The 17027-nt window shown below is 35.5% G+C and overlaps 1 protein-coding gene across 7 annotated transcripts in view; it reads right to left on the bottom strand.

The window, feature by feature from the left end:
* Positions 1–17027, bottom strand: part of EFR3A (EFR3 homolog A) — a 73680-nt gene that overhangs the window by 3977 nt on the left and 52676 nt on the right. For all 7 annotated transcript variants that reach the window (XM_030445002.1, XM_030445004.1, XM_030445003.1 and 4 more), the window contains 10 exons: positions 14837–15009; positions 14328–14403; positions 12495–12656; positions 11234–11365; positions 10774–10841; positions 9622–9749; positions 5745–5833; positions 2210–2258; positions 861–964; positions 213–262 (listed from right to left, as the gene is read on the bottom strand). In XM_030445002.1, coding sequence (XP_030300862.1) covers positions 213–262; positions 861–964; positions 2210–2258; positions 5745–5833; positions 9622–9749; positions 10774–10841; positions 11234–11365; positions 12495–12656; positions 14328–14403; positions 14837–15009 — 1031 coding nt within the window. The remainder of the gene's footprint in view (positions 1–212; positions 263–860; positions 965–2209; positions 2259–5744; positions 5834–9621; positions 9750–10773; positions 10842–11233; positions 11366–12494; positions 12657–14327; positions 14404–14836; positions 15010–17027) is intronic.

The following is a 17027-nucleotide window of genomic DNA, read 5'->3' as shown; positions in this document are numbered from 1 at the left end:
TTTCTCACTTCTACCCTTCCAGTTATCTTCCTTACCCCACTAGTGCTTTTGTGGGGCTTAAATGCCTGCCACAGTTAAACCACAACATTCAGTTATTATTTTGTGCCTACCACATGCATTTAAGAACTCCATGACACAACCCCCTGAAAGCAGTCACAGCTGCTTTACAGCTCATTTGGCATTCACCACATTCTCCTTGCATAAAGCCTTACCGAATGGTGAGTTCCAGTATCTGTGCAAGTCTATCATGAAGCAAGTTTGCCTAGAAAAAAAAATTAGAATTATTAACTTCTAGATATTGAACTAAGCTAAAAGGAATGTGCCAGCCCATACTCAGTGAGTGTGTTTCACAGCACCACATGGCAACTCTAGGCAGTATTTCCTATCTCAATTTCTTTTCTCACTGCTGCAAGGATTCTGAGACCTGAAGAGCCATATGAGATTGAGTGAGCCTATCTCAGAGTGCAAGGCACTATATAGCAAATTTTGCTGTCACAGACACAAGTTTAATAAATTTTAAATACACTTAGTTATTCAAAATACATAATGGTTTATATAGCATAATAAATACATAACAGGTGTATAGTTATTCCATGATGAAATAGGAATGGATTGTGACTCTACATTTTGAAGACAGTAAGGAAAACATTAAAATGACAACTATATGAGATTTCCATTCCTTTTCAAATGGTCTAGAAACAACCAAAAGTAGACTTTAAATAACTAGAATTTGCCAACACTAATAAGAGTAGAGATAAAAACTTGAAGACAATACTGAAATGCTAGCATAAAACATCTTCAGTCGGCACATTTCTACTGATGCTTATACTTGTACTGTAAAACATTTTTCAGGAACTCACTTTGGTTTCACATTGTGCTGCAATTTCTTCAAATGGTGCTTTCTGGAACTTCTCAATCACAAGGCGTCTTTTTTCTTTTTCCTGTTCTTCAAGCCCATTGTTATCTTAAAAACAACAACAACAAAAAAAGACATGTAATCTTTGTCTAGCAATTGTGAAGTAATATAAACCTTCAAATGAGGGAAGTAAACACTGGCACAGGTTGCCCAGAGATGTAGTAGATGCCTTTTTCCTGGAAACATTCAAGATCAGGTTGGATGAAGCTCTGAGCAAGCTTAGTTGAAGCTTTCCCTGCTTACTGCTGGGCGGTTGGACTAGATGACATTTGAAGGCCACTTCCAACCCAAACTAGTCTATTTTATTATACTATGTACACTGCAAAGGCAAACAAACATATTCAGAGTGATTAAACTCAAGCAAGCTATTATCTGTTGTTGCTTCTAAAGCCAAATGCAGATAGAATTTCAGGGAGCAGGTTTGAGGACCTCAGTTCTACCCCTTTCTTACTATGTGCTTTAATTAGGAGTACATCCAAAGCTCCTTTTTTTTAATTATTTGGACTCAAGACTGGACTCACTGCACACAAGTTCAGCTTCTAGAGAAAAGAAGGGAGGCTTCTCCCTCCCAGTATCATGCAGACAGGTGGGCATGGCTTCCTATTAGAACTTGAGAAGTGAAAATTCAACTGCTGAAGCTTTAAAGTCTCAAATAAATTTAAGTACTTCAGTGATTAGGAAGGTTTGGAAAACTGTCAGATTGAATTATCACTATTGTTTAAAACACCTAATCTGTATTTTTGACAGGATTCTGGTGGACTGTACAGCATTGATTAGTAAATGCTTATAGTGATGTGAAATAAGGAAATTAAATACTTGTGAGTTCTAGTTGGTGCACTCGTTGTTAGAAAAATATTTCTTTAAACAAATCTGACTGAAATGTATAAATAACTAACTGAAAAATGGAATGCTTTTGAAGTCCTTATAATCTTTCTTCTGAATGCACTGAAGACATGAAGAATCTGAGTATGTAAAAAATTATTGCTTTATAAGTAATCACTCAATGGAATTTGAAAATCTCATTATTTATAGCTTGGTCTGTAAGGGCAAATTTAACAGATGACAGGCATTTACAGATGCTTTTTATTCAGTCACATTAACTTTAGGAAATGAATTCACTAAGATTATATTGTTTCAGAAATGTAGAAATAACTTGAAATTTTAAATACATTTACTAGGTGAGGAGAAAAACAAGTAAATTTTAATCATGCTATTCTGGCAACACCTTTTTTGTTAGCAACTCCACAGCAACCAAGAACCATGCTGCATAAACACAATTGCAATAAATCTTACCAATTGCTTTCTTCAGAGCTTCAAAGGTTATTTCTTCAGTATTATCAACCTAAACACAAGGAAACAAAACCCTTTAAACCTCTCATATAAAATCTTCTAAAATGCTATGGAATATCATAAATACAGAAGGCCAAAATGGCCACAGAGCTTTTCTACCTTACAAGTTTCTAACAGCTTTGTCTGGACTTTCTATGCCAGCACTAATTCACCAACAGATCACTAATTAACATTTCTAAGCCACTGCAATAATTGCGAAATTTTAATCAAGTAAGATCAAGGAAAACTTTCAAAATTCTGCTCAAGATGCTCTATTGCTACAATACTTTCAGAAAGGACTTGAACTGTGGCAGAACACTCTTTTGGGTCAGGAATACGCTGTGGTGTTCCTATACCACTGAGGCTCAGTATTTTTTTTTTAGACAGCTGCTGCAAATAACAGCAACTGCTTCCTCAGCCTAGCTGAGTTACCAGCAGTATCATACTAAAATTAGAGATGATAGTGAAGGGTTGAGTGGAAAATGGTTATTGCTTTCAGCTAACTTCATACCCATATGAGTTCCAACTAATTTGGTGTTTATGCCATAAATGTTAGATCTAAAGGGCTCTTCACAACAAGCTATGTCTGATGCACTGGGAAAACTTGCTCATTTAGCAATATGTATATCCATTTGCTGATGCAGATGTACTTCATTAGGAATTGCTTGAGGCTGCAAAATTACCAAAGACCCATGAACATTTCTCTGAAGAGCTCCAGCTCATGGATCTTTGTGTTTCAAGTCTTTATAGACCTCGATTTTCTGTATCAGTAAGCACATTTACAGTGAAACCACTGTGATAAAATTAGGGGACAATGCTTAGATGGCAAAACAGTATTCATCTAAATATAATACAGCTTCTTGGCTTGGACTGCCTTACTTTAACTCTTTGAAGCTAACTACATGTAAACAGGCAGCACTGCCATTTTTCCTTGTAGACAGTTATGGTTTAGAATGGTTTTGAATTATCTAAGCAAAATAATTTGTAAGGAAGCAAGAAGTTATTTTACTCAATTCAGAAGAAAAGGAATTCTTTCCATTTTTCTATTAATTGACTTCACCTATCGTAAATGGAAAAATCAAGTAGATGTTTCCTTTTTACACCAGTGTTATATTTTGTTACTGATGGAGCTGCTATTTTTCTAACAGATTTTATTATATAAGCATCCTAGTCTCTACCTCTGAATATATAAAAGCTTAATAAATAAACAACAGAATGTCCTTTGTGTCGAATATTTGTGCATATGGCTAGAGAGAAGAGTATTTAGTCTTCAAACAATTGTCTTTTATACTATTCATAATATGAACATCACTTGTTTATGGAAGCTTTTACATTTTTAGTTAGCATTCACATTGGTTGCTGATATTAGCATTATATATGGCTAATATCATAGAAGCACTCTCTGCATTTACAAGTCCTTTCAACTTATAATAGGGATATATAGGGAATAAACCAACTTCTCAAACACAATACAGTAACAGAATTGTATAAAAGAATTGCATTCATATTGTATACAATAATATATATTTCATGAATAAACAGTTTTCTACCTCACATAGTGTAGAAATGATATAAATCTTTAATCTTAAAAGTTCCATTAATTAAGTAGTTTATCCTCTCAATCATTAAGTCTTATTATCCTTTTTTGGTATGTGCAGTTTACTTCTGCTGACAGTTATGGACTGTGCATAATTACTACCCTATACAGCAAGAGAACCAGATTAAAATCATCTTGGACTTTGGTTGGCTTTTTTCCCTCTTTTCAGTTCAGTCCAGCATATCATCTTGTGCTATAGGTGGCCAAAAACATGCATTATGAAGCAACAAGAATGAAAAAAAAGTTATAGCACAATTACTGAAGGAACAGGCTGCCCAGGGAAGTGGTGGAGTCCAGGAGATATTTAAAAGATCTGTAAATGTGCTGCTTAAGGATACGGTTTCTTGGTGGATTTAGCAGTGTGCTAGGTTAGTGATTGGACTTGATGATCCTAAGGGTCTTTTCCAACAGACATAATTCTGTGATTCTATGAAAGTTTTCCAAATGTTCATGATTTAGGTGCAGTCAGCAAATTGGAAAATACTGGTTTTCCCTTTGCATTCTAAACAAACATTGTAAATCAACAAAAGGGGAAATACTTTGTTTTATCTGTTTCTGGTTATTAATTTTCTTTTTCTTAAGAGAGACAAACAGTAATTCATTATCCAAGCCACTGTACCACATTAAACTGAGAACTCATACAAAGTTTTTGATTTATCTGCAACTGCTATACTGCTGTATCTTCTTAAAAAATGTCAATATATCAATGCTTAAGCTAACATCAGCATAATTTTTAAACAGGATATTAATGGCAAACATCCCCATTCTGATTATAAGCATTTACTTTCTTTCTAAGACTAAAAATAGTGATAATCTGTCTTATTTATCAAAGACTTTTTTCTTCTTTGTACTTAACTTTAATCTAGTTTATCTGTATCCTTGCTAATGCACAATACCAAGAGCTGAACACAAAATGCAATCATCAGCACAAACAAGAAAGGAATAATAATGATGCAAAACATAGAAGTGAGTTATGTTTTGCATAGGGTTTTTTTGTTTTGCACAGTGAGCAAGTTATAAAATGAGACTTGGTTCTTTAGAATAGCTAAATATTGAATTTTCTCTGTCCACACACTCTGTTTCATGTTCCTAGCCAGTTTGTGCTTTAAGATACTAAATGTAGGATTTATTGGCAGGTACAAACATCTCAATTTCAATGGCTGATCTCCATTGCATCCAGCAGAAATCTGGTTAATAAAAATCAGCAGAATTTAAAAAGATTCAGTAGAAACAGGAACTTATTTTAAGAAATACTTCAAATGAAGTGTCTGAAGATGTGGGATAATTTTAATTATAATGCAGTCTTCCTAAGAGATAATTAGCATCACATTCTGAACCCTATATACGAAGTTTTTTGTTGCTACCTTATTCTTCCCACGTCTCCAGGCACTGTGTGCTAAACTCTTCTGGGAAGGCAAAAGTGTGATCATAACACTGTGGCTTAAGTAGCCTGCCTAGTCTTTAACTGCTGTCTCAAAGTCAGCAGGTCTACCACTAGTCCTATATCAGCCCCATGTTAATTAATAAGACACCCAACTATTTCAAATAATGGAAGGATACAGAAATTTTATTTAAGTTCTCAAAATGCAAATAAATTTTTAAGAAAATTTAATCAGCAAATATTAGCTGTTTGGCATACAAAGACATATTGATACCCCTTATTCAGCAGCACTATCTGTAAAAAGTATAGTCACAAAAAAGTTCAGGTTTTTATACAGTAAGATCAGTATCAGTCTCTTTGACAACACATTTCTACAAATATTAATTTAAAAAAAATAAAATCAGAACCCAAAGGCATTTAACATTGCTACAACAATTAGACATTAAACCTTCTGAGAGAACTTCATTTGCATTCCCCACACAGCAAAGATGCTGCCTTAAAATATCTTGTGATTTTCATACCTTATCCTCTGTGCCGTTGCCAGGCAGAATATCCACCTGAAGAGATACTGTGTCCACAATGCTCTTCCTCCTGGAGAGTCTGTCCTCATCTGGAAGGAAAACAACTTATTTCCCCTTTTGTTTAACAGCTGCAACATCATCAGTCAAATTTCTACACATTTGATGCAGATTTGTTTTTATATGCCTATATAACACAACATCACCTATTTTAATATTTGTTGTTAAAAATTATCTGTGACTGCTCTAAATTATTAAATATGAAGGAAAAATTCATTCATGAAATCTTTTCATTGTCCCTTTCCCCTCTTACCCCAGATCTTGCCAACTTGAAAGCTTAGAATTTAAAAAATAAGATGCGATCTCATTAAAGCCATGATCAATAACATAGTGCATGATGACACATTGCTGCAGAATCTTTTATAAAAGAGTCCAAACTTATTTTTTGTTGTGAAATTAAAATATTAGTGTCTTAATTTGAAGGTATTCTGAAACAGAAAAGGGCTTCCTGAATGATGACTCAGAAGGAATAGATTTCTGAACGGAAATGAACTCCCAATATTTTCTAATTCTTGTTGCTACATATTCAGCAAGTCTAAAAATCTACTTGGTAAGAAACCTACCTCTCCCCATTTCTAACTTCCTTCAAATATTTTAGCATATCCAGCTGGCCAAAAAGTTGTCAGAAGAGGACCGATATGCTGCTACTTAAAGGGGCATATTAATTTCATTAATGTTTAAGCAGATATGTTAAAATATTCCATAAGTTGATAGCTCTTCTTTTCATTCCTCAGACTATACACCAATTATATTTTCTCTTTTTTTTTTTTGACATTTACTATATTTCCATAAGACTAAAAAACCTAGTAAGCATACATTTATACATGTGTCATGAGGATCTTGCACTGCACGTAATTCAAAGCATGTACAGGCACTTGACACTAAGATAACGATTAGTGTAAAACTGTGCACATCCTATACATCATAAGGTTCTTTCCCAACCTTTGTTTAACCCACTTCTAGCAAAGCATTTTTGCAGTGCAAATATTGAGCATGAGCAAACCGAATGCACTCCAGCAGAGCTGAACATACGCAGCTTTTAAGAACCAAGAATAACTTTCAGAAGTTATATAAATGAAGTGTCATTTTAAGATCAAGAGGCAGTGAAAGAACAAAATCAGTGAAAAACACCTGAATTCTGGCTATCCTTGCCAAGTTCTCAGAGTCCCTGAGCATTTAAATTAGCATTTTGAAGAATTTACTTGAGTATTAATTCCTGATGGCTCACTGGTTCATGATGCAATGCATCATGTCTGAGCAAAGCACCTTAGCTATCAAAAATAAACACAAGACAAAACTACCTCTTTGCTGCCATCTTTCTGCTCTCTCTGTAATTGACATGGAAATATCAGAACAGATTCCTAGGAGTACTGGATAGAATTCATTTTTGTAATGGGTACCTCGTTAGACTTGCCTCATAAGAACGCCCGTTCTTCTCTGATTTCAAGAGTAAAAAAATGTGAAAAGGAGAAAATTTTTTGTTCTAGACTATTAAACTCATCCCCACACCTGAGATGGAGCACAGAGGTGTGAGGATAGTGGTGAAGCCCCAACATCCATTGACCCAGCCTCAGCCAGGGCTGAGGGACCTGGAGGCCCAAGGCCAACCTTCAGGAAGACTACAAACCTCCAGGCAGGACAGGAGGTGACAAGGACCCACGTGTGTACGGGTGTGTGCATTGGAAATTCTGGACCAGCAGCTGGACTGGGGCTGTGGGCCTTGGGGATTCAACCAGCAAGTAAGATCAACTTCTGTCCTCTGATCAGCTGAGCCTTTCTTCCAACTTCCTACCAAGTCCTTGTAACATCAATCAAAAAGGTAATTAATGCTGTGCCAAAAAGTATACCTATAACCCTACTGCCTGATTTTACCTAGAACCCTACTCTATCATATTGTAGAGTTCCAAACCAAGAGTAAACACAAATGCAAACCTTGCAGCAGCTAGCACTGCTGCAAGTAAATCAAGGAGATAAAAAAAAATAAAAAAGAAGGAAACACTATATACAACACAATTTCTGACCTAGAGATCAAAAAGGTCTAAAGGTCTTCTAAAAGCGTGTGTTTTTTAGCTGTGCACATCCTACACAGACACATCACAGCTAGCAGGAGAGCAGGGTGACCTAGAACTCATTTTTACCTTTTAACCTGTGTCTGCATTTATGAGGTTTTTTGCCTGATGGAAATAGAGTTAAATTAAGTAAAAAAAAGGTCTATAAAAAATATTAAATGTACATTTCAATTATCAGCTTCCCCCAAATAAGGAACAGAAAAAGTACAAAAAATTGCAAACATGAATGTCTTTCAAGCTGATAATAAGTACCAAAACCTGAAACTGAGACAGGATTATGACTTTATAACTTATTGTTCTCATTGTTAACCATTATATCATTGATATTCAGAAATACTAGAAATAATTAGGATAAAACAGTTGAACCCAAAAAGCCAAGTATTATTTTCACATGAATATACAGAAAATTGTACTAAAATTAATGTTATAATTTGAAACACTAGCATTATAATAGAATAGTAGATGAGACATTTCATTGAAGTAAAAAGTAGAAGTTTCAGAATTCCAAAATATTTAGTTAAATGAAGACCTTGGAAGCTCAATATCCCACAGAATCAGATATTATGTATATATGTATATCATAATATAAATGGAATCAGTTTTGGTTAATTTTCTTTAGAAGAAAATCACAAAAAACCCCAACCATTTGATTCACATACCCTGAGATTTAGCATTCAATATGGCCATTTCTGATCACCTGGAGCAGCAGATCACTTAACCTTGATGCCAGAACTTACATCTCTTCCTGTATTTGAATATGTTTTTATTGAAGTATCCAATAAAATCCTATCAAGATTGTTTGGGTACAAATGCATCCCAATTTTTAGACAGGCTCAACATAGATTTTAGATCAGGCTATTTTTCTCATTAGTTTCTCATTCACTGAAAGACAGTAAAAATTTGAAAACACAACATTTCTTTACTTGCTACCTACCTTTTCTGCCAATACTAAAATACATGTTACTTTTTTTTGGATGCCAGAAGAAATAAGCTGCCAAGCATAGCAACATTTTTCATTTTAGAAGGAGACAACCAGAAACAGAAAACACAGACATTGCAGCTGTGTCAGAATCTATCACTAGTTTGCCTGCTAGCATTTGGGACAAAACCACATCTGCTGTTTTGGAGAACTTTTCCTCCCACAGTAGCTATCCAGAAAAGCTTCTTCAAGAGCAGGCAGCAATGTCTCTGAATTGTATTGCAATTGTGACAGGTCTGTCATGCACTGTCTGCATGTACCATGTTTTCTTTCTATGTGTGAACCATAAAACACAGGAATCACATTTTCCTGCTAGGCACTTTTATTTCACAAAAAGGTCATGCTGCAGACTGAGATGTCCCATAACTACTATCATAGCAACCAGTTGTGTACAGCCATAAGAGACACAATAAAAAATAATAAAAAACACACATTCAAATAAATTTTTTTCAGTAAGTTGCTCAACTGGATGATGAAAATATATTAAAAGCTGAAAATACACAATGTCAGATACTAGCTAGTCATTCACACACTATTCATGCATCCTAGGTAGCACAAACTCTCATTTATCTTCCTTAGACATATTTTACTTTCATCATGCTACACTAAGCTAGCATAGGTATCTAATGGAGTGAAACATAACGTTCAAAACTATATTCTGATCACATTTCCTTGCCAAGCAGTCAGCCTACATTTCATTGGTAGACAAAACATGAAGCAAGCATTCCTCCTAGCTGGTATTTAGCAGTTTTTGTTATTCATCAGGACTTACCTGTTACCTGAGGAACATATGGAACTGACAATCTTTCCACACTGTATCCACTGCCTCCTAATGATTCTGCAATCTTGTTTGTCAGGAAAAATAAGTTTTTTTCATGCTTCTCCAAGGACTTTGGAAGACTGTTAAAATATACATTTGAAGTTGTTATCTACCAGTAGAGATTTGTTCACGAAGTACAATACTTTTAGAATGTCTGCAAGCAACCAAAAATGGTCAATGGTAATGATATGATAGAAATAAAACTTGCTCAATATTTTAGGAATGAAAGTACAGTCCAAAATGATTCTGTTGAATACCTCTGCAATACTTTAAGCTACCTAACACTTCTTGGTTATTTACATTATGTTTCTCTTCTGCATAAGGAGGAATACTGTCAGCAGGTCAAGGGAAGTGATTACTCCCCTCTATACAGTACTGGTAAAGGCACATCTGGAGTGCTGTGTACTAAGCTGGGCTCCCAAAGACAGGAGAGACATGTGCTTACTGTCTACACTCCAACAAAGGAACACTAAGGTGGATTCAGGGTTTGGAGCATCTGTCTAATAAAGACAGAGTGCTGGGACAGTCCAACATGGAGAAAAGAAAGTGAATCTTATCAATATGTACAACTGCCTTAGAGAGGAAGGGTGGAAGACATTAGAGCCAGGCTCTTTACAGTGGTCCCTCTTTTTTATTGAGAGGGTGATCAAGCACTGGCACAGGTTGCCCAGAGAGGTTGTGGAGTCCATCCTTGCAGATCTTATAAAACTACCTGGATGTAGTAGCACTACATGTCCAGTAGGTACTGGACAGCCTGCTCTAGATGACTGAGTTTGAGCAGGGAGGTTAGACCAGAGGATCTCCAGAGGTCCCATTCAACCTCACCTTTTCTGAAATTCAGTGAAAATGCATTTTGCTGTGTTAACACTCGCATCAAACATCATCTTGTGCAGATGTAAATACCTCTAATTAAAAAAAAAAACAAACAAAACCAGATTTTTTTTTCATATATACTTTTAATATTTGGTTTTCTTCTGCCTATCCTGCACACGACTAAAACTATAAATTATTTTTCACATATGCATCACATTTTAATGCTCTGGGGTTTTTAATAGTAAGATAGCTACTTCACTGTACATTCATTCACATTCTGTATCTACTTACTTGCATTTGTCTTTGAAAATTGTTTCTGGTAGAAAATAGGATGCTTCTACACTTCTAGTTTCGATGACCTAAAAAATACAAATAGTACAAGTGGAGTAGTTGCATAGCTATTCTCTCCAACAACTACGTTATTTAGAGGTTCTACTGTAGTGGATTATCATTCCTTCACTAACATCTACCTCGGCCCAAATGAAGACTGAAAATCTGGTTCTCATGGTCTTATCCATGGCAGTAATGTTTTACCTAAGTCAGTGAGGCTGTAGTCTTAGATGGAGGTTTAATCCATTAAATGTGGTACCATAAATAACAGAAAAATGCTATAGCTTGAATGAAGCAATGTTGGTGGACATATATACAGGGGATAAAAACCACAGGCAATCCCTTGACAAGACTTATTTACCCATTTTACAGTAGAATGTGTACTGTTCTAAATGACTTAAAGTTCTTAATTATATATTACCTTGCTGACATGCTGACAAAAGGCAGGAACTGCAATCATCTGACTCAGAAAGTTTAGATATGCTGCCACCAGTGCCATGATGCCACACCGATTAAACATTGGCAAATTATCCTCATTGATGATGGCAACGTCCTGAAACATAAAGCACAGCATAGTACTCTCCAAAGTTACCCAGCTGTTCCCAATACATGGAAGTCAAAATAACTTGTAACACTAGCTCACAGATGATAACTATCTCGTATTACTTAGATTTAACATCTCTCATCCTAAAATCCTAGTCTTCCAGCTCACTCCTGAGTTAAGTATACATCAATCTGAAGTTAGCTTCAAGGATTCAAACTCAATGAAGAGAAGTCAACTCAAATTTGTTTCTCAGAGAGTACAGGTTAATGACTGGTAATCTCTTGCCCTTACAACCTGCTAACAATAAATCACTCTTGTGAGTCACAGATACAGTACCATAAAGGGAATTACTTAATGCTTATTAGTATTTCTATGTTTATTTATATTGCATTATTTTTGCCACAGTAAAACACATAATGACATTTTCATCAAGTACAGATTTGGTTCAGTGACATATATTAGAATTAAGGGTGTAATCTGCATTTCAGAGGTTTCATAATGTGGATGCACATTAGGGAGTAAGGGTAATGACAATAGAGTATACTGGCAACACATGATAGGACATAAGATTTCCGTGGCACATGATACTTAATGCTTAAATTTTAACATTTATAAAACTACTGAATTACACAGTTTCACTGAAGACTGTATGCAAGTATAACATAATGTTTGATCCTGTAAAAAAAAATGTTAAGAAATAAATCTTGTTAAAAAAATGATAGAATCTTACGTTTAGGTAGGACTAAATAACCTGGTTTGACAAGTATTTTCAACCAATCATTTAATCATAAGGTTTCTTCCAAGGTGAGAACAGCCCAGATATTTTATATGGAACACTGAAGCAAGATCACAGGTTTTAAGAATACTTTTCCAGTCTGCTAATGAATATATCAGTGATTCTAGAGAGTATTTCAACAAATTTCCACATCTGCTATATTTCTTGAAGAGGCCATGTTGAGGAAGCTGAAGCTTCCCTATTAGTAAATATATTGAGTACACTTCCTTAAGGGATGGATCAACATAGACCTAATGATGTAATTTCCAATATGCAAAAAAAAAAAACCAAAAAGTTGCCCACATTTCCAGTTACAGATGTAAATTGTCAATCAGTGAACTCAACACTGATTCAGACTCCTACCTGCAAAGCTATAGCTAATCGAATGAGGTCAATAACCACTTCTTCATTAGCAAGTTCAATTGTGGTAAGAGCTAGAGATGTAAACAGCAGCTCAAAATTCTTTTGGACATTGTCTTCTTCTTTGCATCCTAAGTAGATGTGTCTGTACAACTGCTGACCATGCTATGAAAGATAAAACAGAGAAAAAAAATGCTATTAAAATCAGAGTAATTTAGGTTAGAAAGGATATTTTAAGGTCCTCTAATCTGACTCTATTTCAAGCACAGCTAACTGAAGTTTAAATGATTTTAGACAGAGAATAAAAAAACCCCAAAAGATAAAACACGTATACACATACATATACAAACAAGTACCTGATTAATAAAGAAAACCATTAGTTTACTACAGTAACAGAAGCTTCTTTATTTATAAAGTACTGTTCTGTTTTATGTAGGGATGTTCAGTTGTATGTACAGGGAAAATGACTCAGAGAATTGCACATGAATACTGCACCATGTCAGACACTGAAATTCATTTCCTACTGAAATATTCAGAATAAAAATTGCCCATTTATGAAAAGAAGAAAATAAAAAGTAGTTTTTGTTATGTTCTCAAGAACATTCAAGTAGCTGAAGAGCTTAAAGGGCTACTCTTGTTCACTTAGTAAGCCTCCTTGAATAATAAACCAAAAAATTTTTTCTGGAGTGTTTCTCAGAAGATGAGTAGGATCCATCCAACACTACACAGGGAGACTCTAACTCTAGGGAAGATTATCTAATGAAAGACCCTCATCTTCAGAAGTGACTTTCCTTTCTTCATAGCACTGTGCTTAAACAAATCTTTGAAAAGAAAATATTACTTCAACACACAAAAATTTATAAAAACACAGAAAGGAAGGTTTAGCATGCAACATATGACTCCATAGCACCCTAGCATCTGTAATATTAGATGATACAGATCTGTATAAGTTGACACAGTTTTCAGGATGTAAGCACTAGGTCAGCTATAGCATGAGAATAAAAACTCACTTTTAACATCTGTTTTTCAAGAAGAACATACTGAGGAAATAACAACGATGCTCTTGGTCTTTTTATTAGACTATAGATCAAATCTATCATTGTTCAAATACACAGTTTATTTAAAAAGAAGAAAAATGGCTACTAGCAAGGCAGAGAAACTGCTATGAAATATGCACAGTGAAGGTTAGCTGTTTAAAGACACTACATTTGAAAAATAAAAGCAATGAAATTGGTTATCCCACTGATAAAGAAGTTTGCTTAGATAAAAGAAGAAATTATTATTGGTATAATCAGGATATTAAATTAAGTCAGTTCTCTGACATTTTTTATTTCATAGCTATCAGTAAACAAAGGCAAAACAATATGGGATAGTAGTGAGAAATAATCTACAGGAGTGACAGAACACACTAATAACTCTTTGTATTTCTGCCCACATAAAACCCAAGGTATTTATTGTGAAAGAAGTAATCTAACTTCACATAAAGAATAATTTAAAAAAAATAGTTTTTCTTTACAACCAAACACAATCAGAAGTCAACTGGCAGTGTCGGGTAAAAAAATATTTTAAGGAAGTGCTTTTCAGAATCATGCTTTAGATATAATGTTCTAATTTCACACATGTAAGGATTTTCACTGAAGATATAAATGAAAATTTGATTCCATGGAACCACCTCAAGTATCTAGAGCAAATCAACCCTGAAATCACCAAAATGTGAATTAAAATGACTCAACACTTCACAGCACATGGCCAAAACACAGACGCAGAGGAAAAGCGAAGTAATTCAGTTACTTTATGTTCTTAGTACATACAAAAGTTAACTTTTTAATCTATTACCTTTTTCATGAAGCTCACATCTTGCCTTGAAATTTTGTCTCGTTTTATCTTTAGATCAGAAACATCTGGTATTATTCTACAAAGGAAGCAAAAATGTCATTTATATAAAAAAAAAAAAGCTGAAAGAGCTATATATATATATGAACTGTTCAAACAAATTTTGAAATAATTTCTCTTTTAATTATATATATGCTTAACAATGATATTCAAATCTTAATCAAAGAGGGAAAATCATTAACAGAATTGTGACAACTACCTTTTTTTTTTCCCCCTACATAAAATACTATATTCTGTCTTCCATAGTGATACTAGCAGGTATGTATGGAATGGTCATTTCAGGTATCATGCACAAAGGTTTACCTATAAAACCTTGACATCAATAAATGACACCAAGATCATTCATCTGTCAAAGAAATCAACGTTTCACAGTAGGAAAAATATTTTAAAATCAACCATAATTCATACTAAGCTAGAAGTTAAAGCAGGCCACAGCAAAGGAAAAGAATTACCTTATCCCTCTGAGCTTTGCTCTGTTGTCATGTCGATCAATGAGATTGTGCAGGATCTCCAAGACCAGCTGCCTCAGCTCAGAGTCTTCCATGAGTGAAGGAGACAATAACGGGTCCAGAAACGGGGAAGGAAGTGCATTGGTTATTGTTGTGGCTTTGTATCCTGCAGTCACCTGTTTGTTGTTGGAAGTAAAATTAACATGTGTCATTATGGCATTGTAAAAATCACTTGCAGCTGTCACTCACTTTTTAGTGGGTTTGCTTTAGCATTTGAAAGGTGGATTTAACTGGAAGTACAGTATAAACTTCAGAAAATTCCTAATCTCACTATGAAGTTGGAAGGACTCTAATACTCATGTTCAAAGGAACTCCCTCATCTGTTTTGAAGGGTTTCCTTCCTCTAAGGTTCCTTTCACTACTAACACACTCCAAAAACAAAACAAAACAAAAGTATCATTTTTTTTGAAAAATGATGTATTAAAAGTTACAGGCCATAAAATGAAGATGGCAAGAATTGCAACATTCTCAGCTGCTCATATATAGTACTGAGTATGCTCATGTGAAGAAAAAAGGAGAAATCAGGGTCTATATATACATCTTGAAGAGAGGGGACATAGTCAGGACAGACAACTCCAACTGACCAAAGGTACATTCCATACTATATGACATTGTGTTCAAAAATAAAACTGGGGAGAAGGCAAAGTTTGCCAGGACTGAGAATGCTCAGGGACTTGCTGAGCGTAACTCCACTGGTTGTGAGCAATTGGGTTTTGTGGTTTTTTGGGGTTTTTTTGGTTTTGTTTTGGTTTTTGGTTTTTTTTTTGTTTGTTTTTGTTTGCTTGTTTGTTTTTTGGGTTTTTTTTTTGTGGTTTTATCACAGAATCATAAAAATCTGGGTTGGAAGGTACGTTTAGATGCTATCTAGTCCAATCTCCCCTGCAAAAAAGGATGAACATCTTCAACTAGATCAAGTTACTCAAAGCACTTGGCCTTGCTGAACCACATGAGATTTGCATGGCACCACTTCTCAAGCTTGTCCAGATCCCTCTGGATGACATCTCACTCCCCAGATGTGCCAACTGCACCACTAGGTTTGGTGTCATCTGCACACTTGCTGAAGGTGCACTGGATCCCACTATGTCATGGATGAAGATATTTAACAGTACTGGTCCCAGTACAGACACCTGAAGGACACCACTCATCACTTGTCTCCATTTGGTCATATAAAAAAGCCTTTGCCTACTAAACTCTGCATGGGACCATCCAACCAATTCTTCCTCCACCAAACAGTTCACCCATCAAATCCGTATCTCTCCAATTTAGAGAGAAGGATGTTGCAGAGGATCATGTCAAAAGCCTTACAGGAGTCCAGATAGCTGACATCATTCTGATGCAGTCAGAAGGGTACCAGGTGGATTAGGAAGGACTTGCCCCTGGTGAAGCCATGCTGACTGTCTCAGATCACTTCCCTGTCCTCCATGTGTCTTAGCATAGCTTCTAGGAGGATTTGTTTTGTGATATTTCTAAGCACAGAGGTAAGGTTGACAGGTCAGTAGTTCCCCTAACCTTCTTAAAAACAGGCACAATATTTCCCTTTTTCCAGAGACTTCACCTGACTGCCCTGACTTTTCAAATATCATGGACACTGGCTTGGCAAGACATCAGCCAATTTCCTCAGGACTGTGGGATGTATCACACCAGGTCCCCTAGATTTATGTATATTCAGCTTCCTCAGGTGGACACAAACCTCACCTCCTTTCACAGTGGGAAGCACCTTGCTCTCCCAGGCCCTTCCTTGCTGTTTATTGGTGGCTTTTTAATAATTTTTTGGTCTTAGTTTTCTTTTTTATACTCACTAAACTGTCTTCTCAACCCACTTTTCTCACTTGCAGTCGTCTAATTCTCTTCATGACCCCACTAGTGAAGCATGAACAAAGAACTGGGTGGTGATTTGCTGTCTGCTGGGGTGAGCCAGCACTACTCCTACAGCATAACTGAAGAGGTTGAAAGCAAATTGGATGGGAGAGGAGCATGAGGGCACATGGAGGTATCTAATAAATCATTTTGAAAATGGAAAATTAGTAATATAATAGGAAGAAAGGCTGCAAATAGAAGTGTATACTTTTAATGAAGTGCCAGATTTTAATTGACTACACAACATTAAATTGTCTGCCTGTGTGTGTGCATGACA

Source organism: Calypte anna, chromosome 2, assembly GCF_003957555.1.
Source record: "Calypte anna isolate BGI_N300 chromosome 2, bCalAnn1_v1.p, whole genome shotgun sequence".
NCBI lineage: Eukaryota > Metazoa > Chordata > Aves > Apodiformes > Trochilidae > Calypte > Calypte anna.
This window is presented reverse-complemented; position numbering and strand designations above follow the sequence as displayed.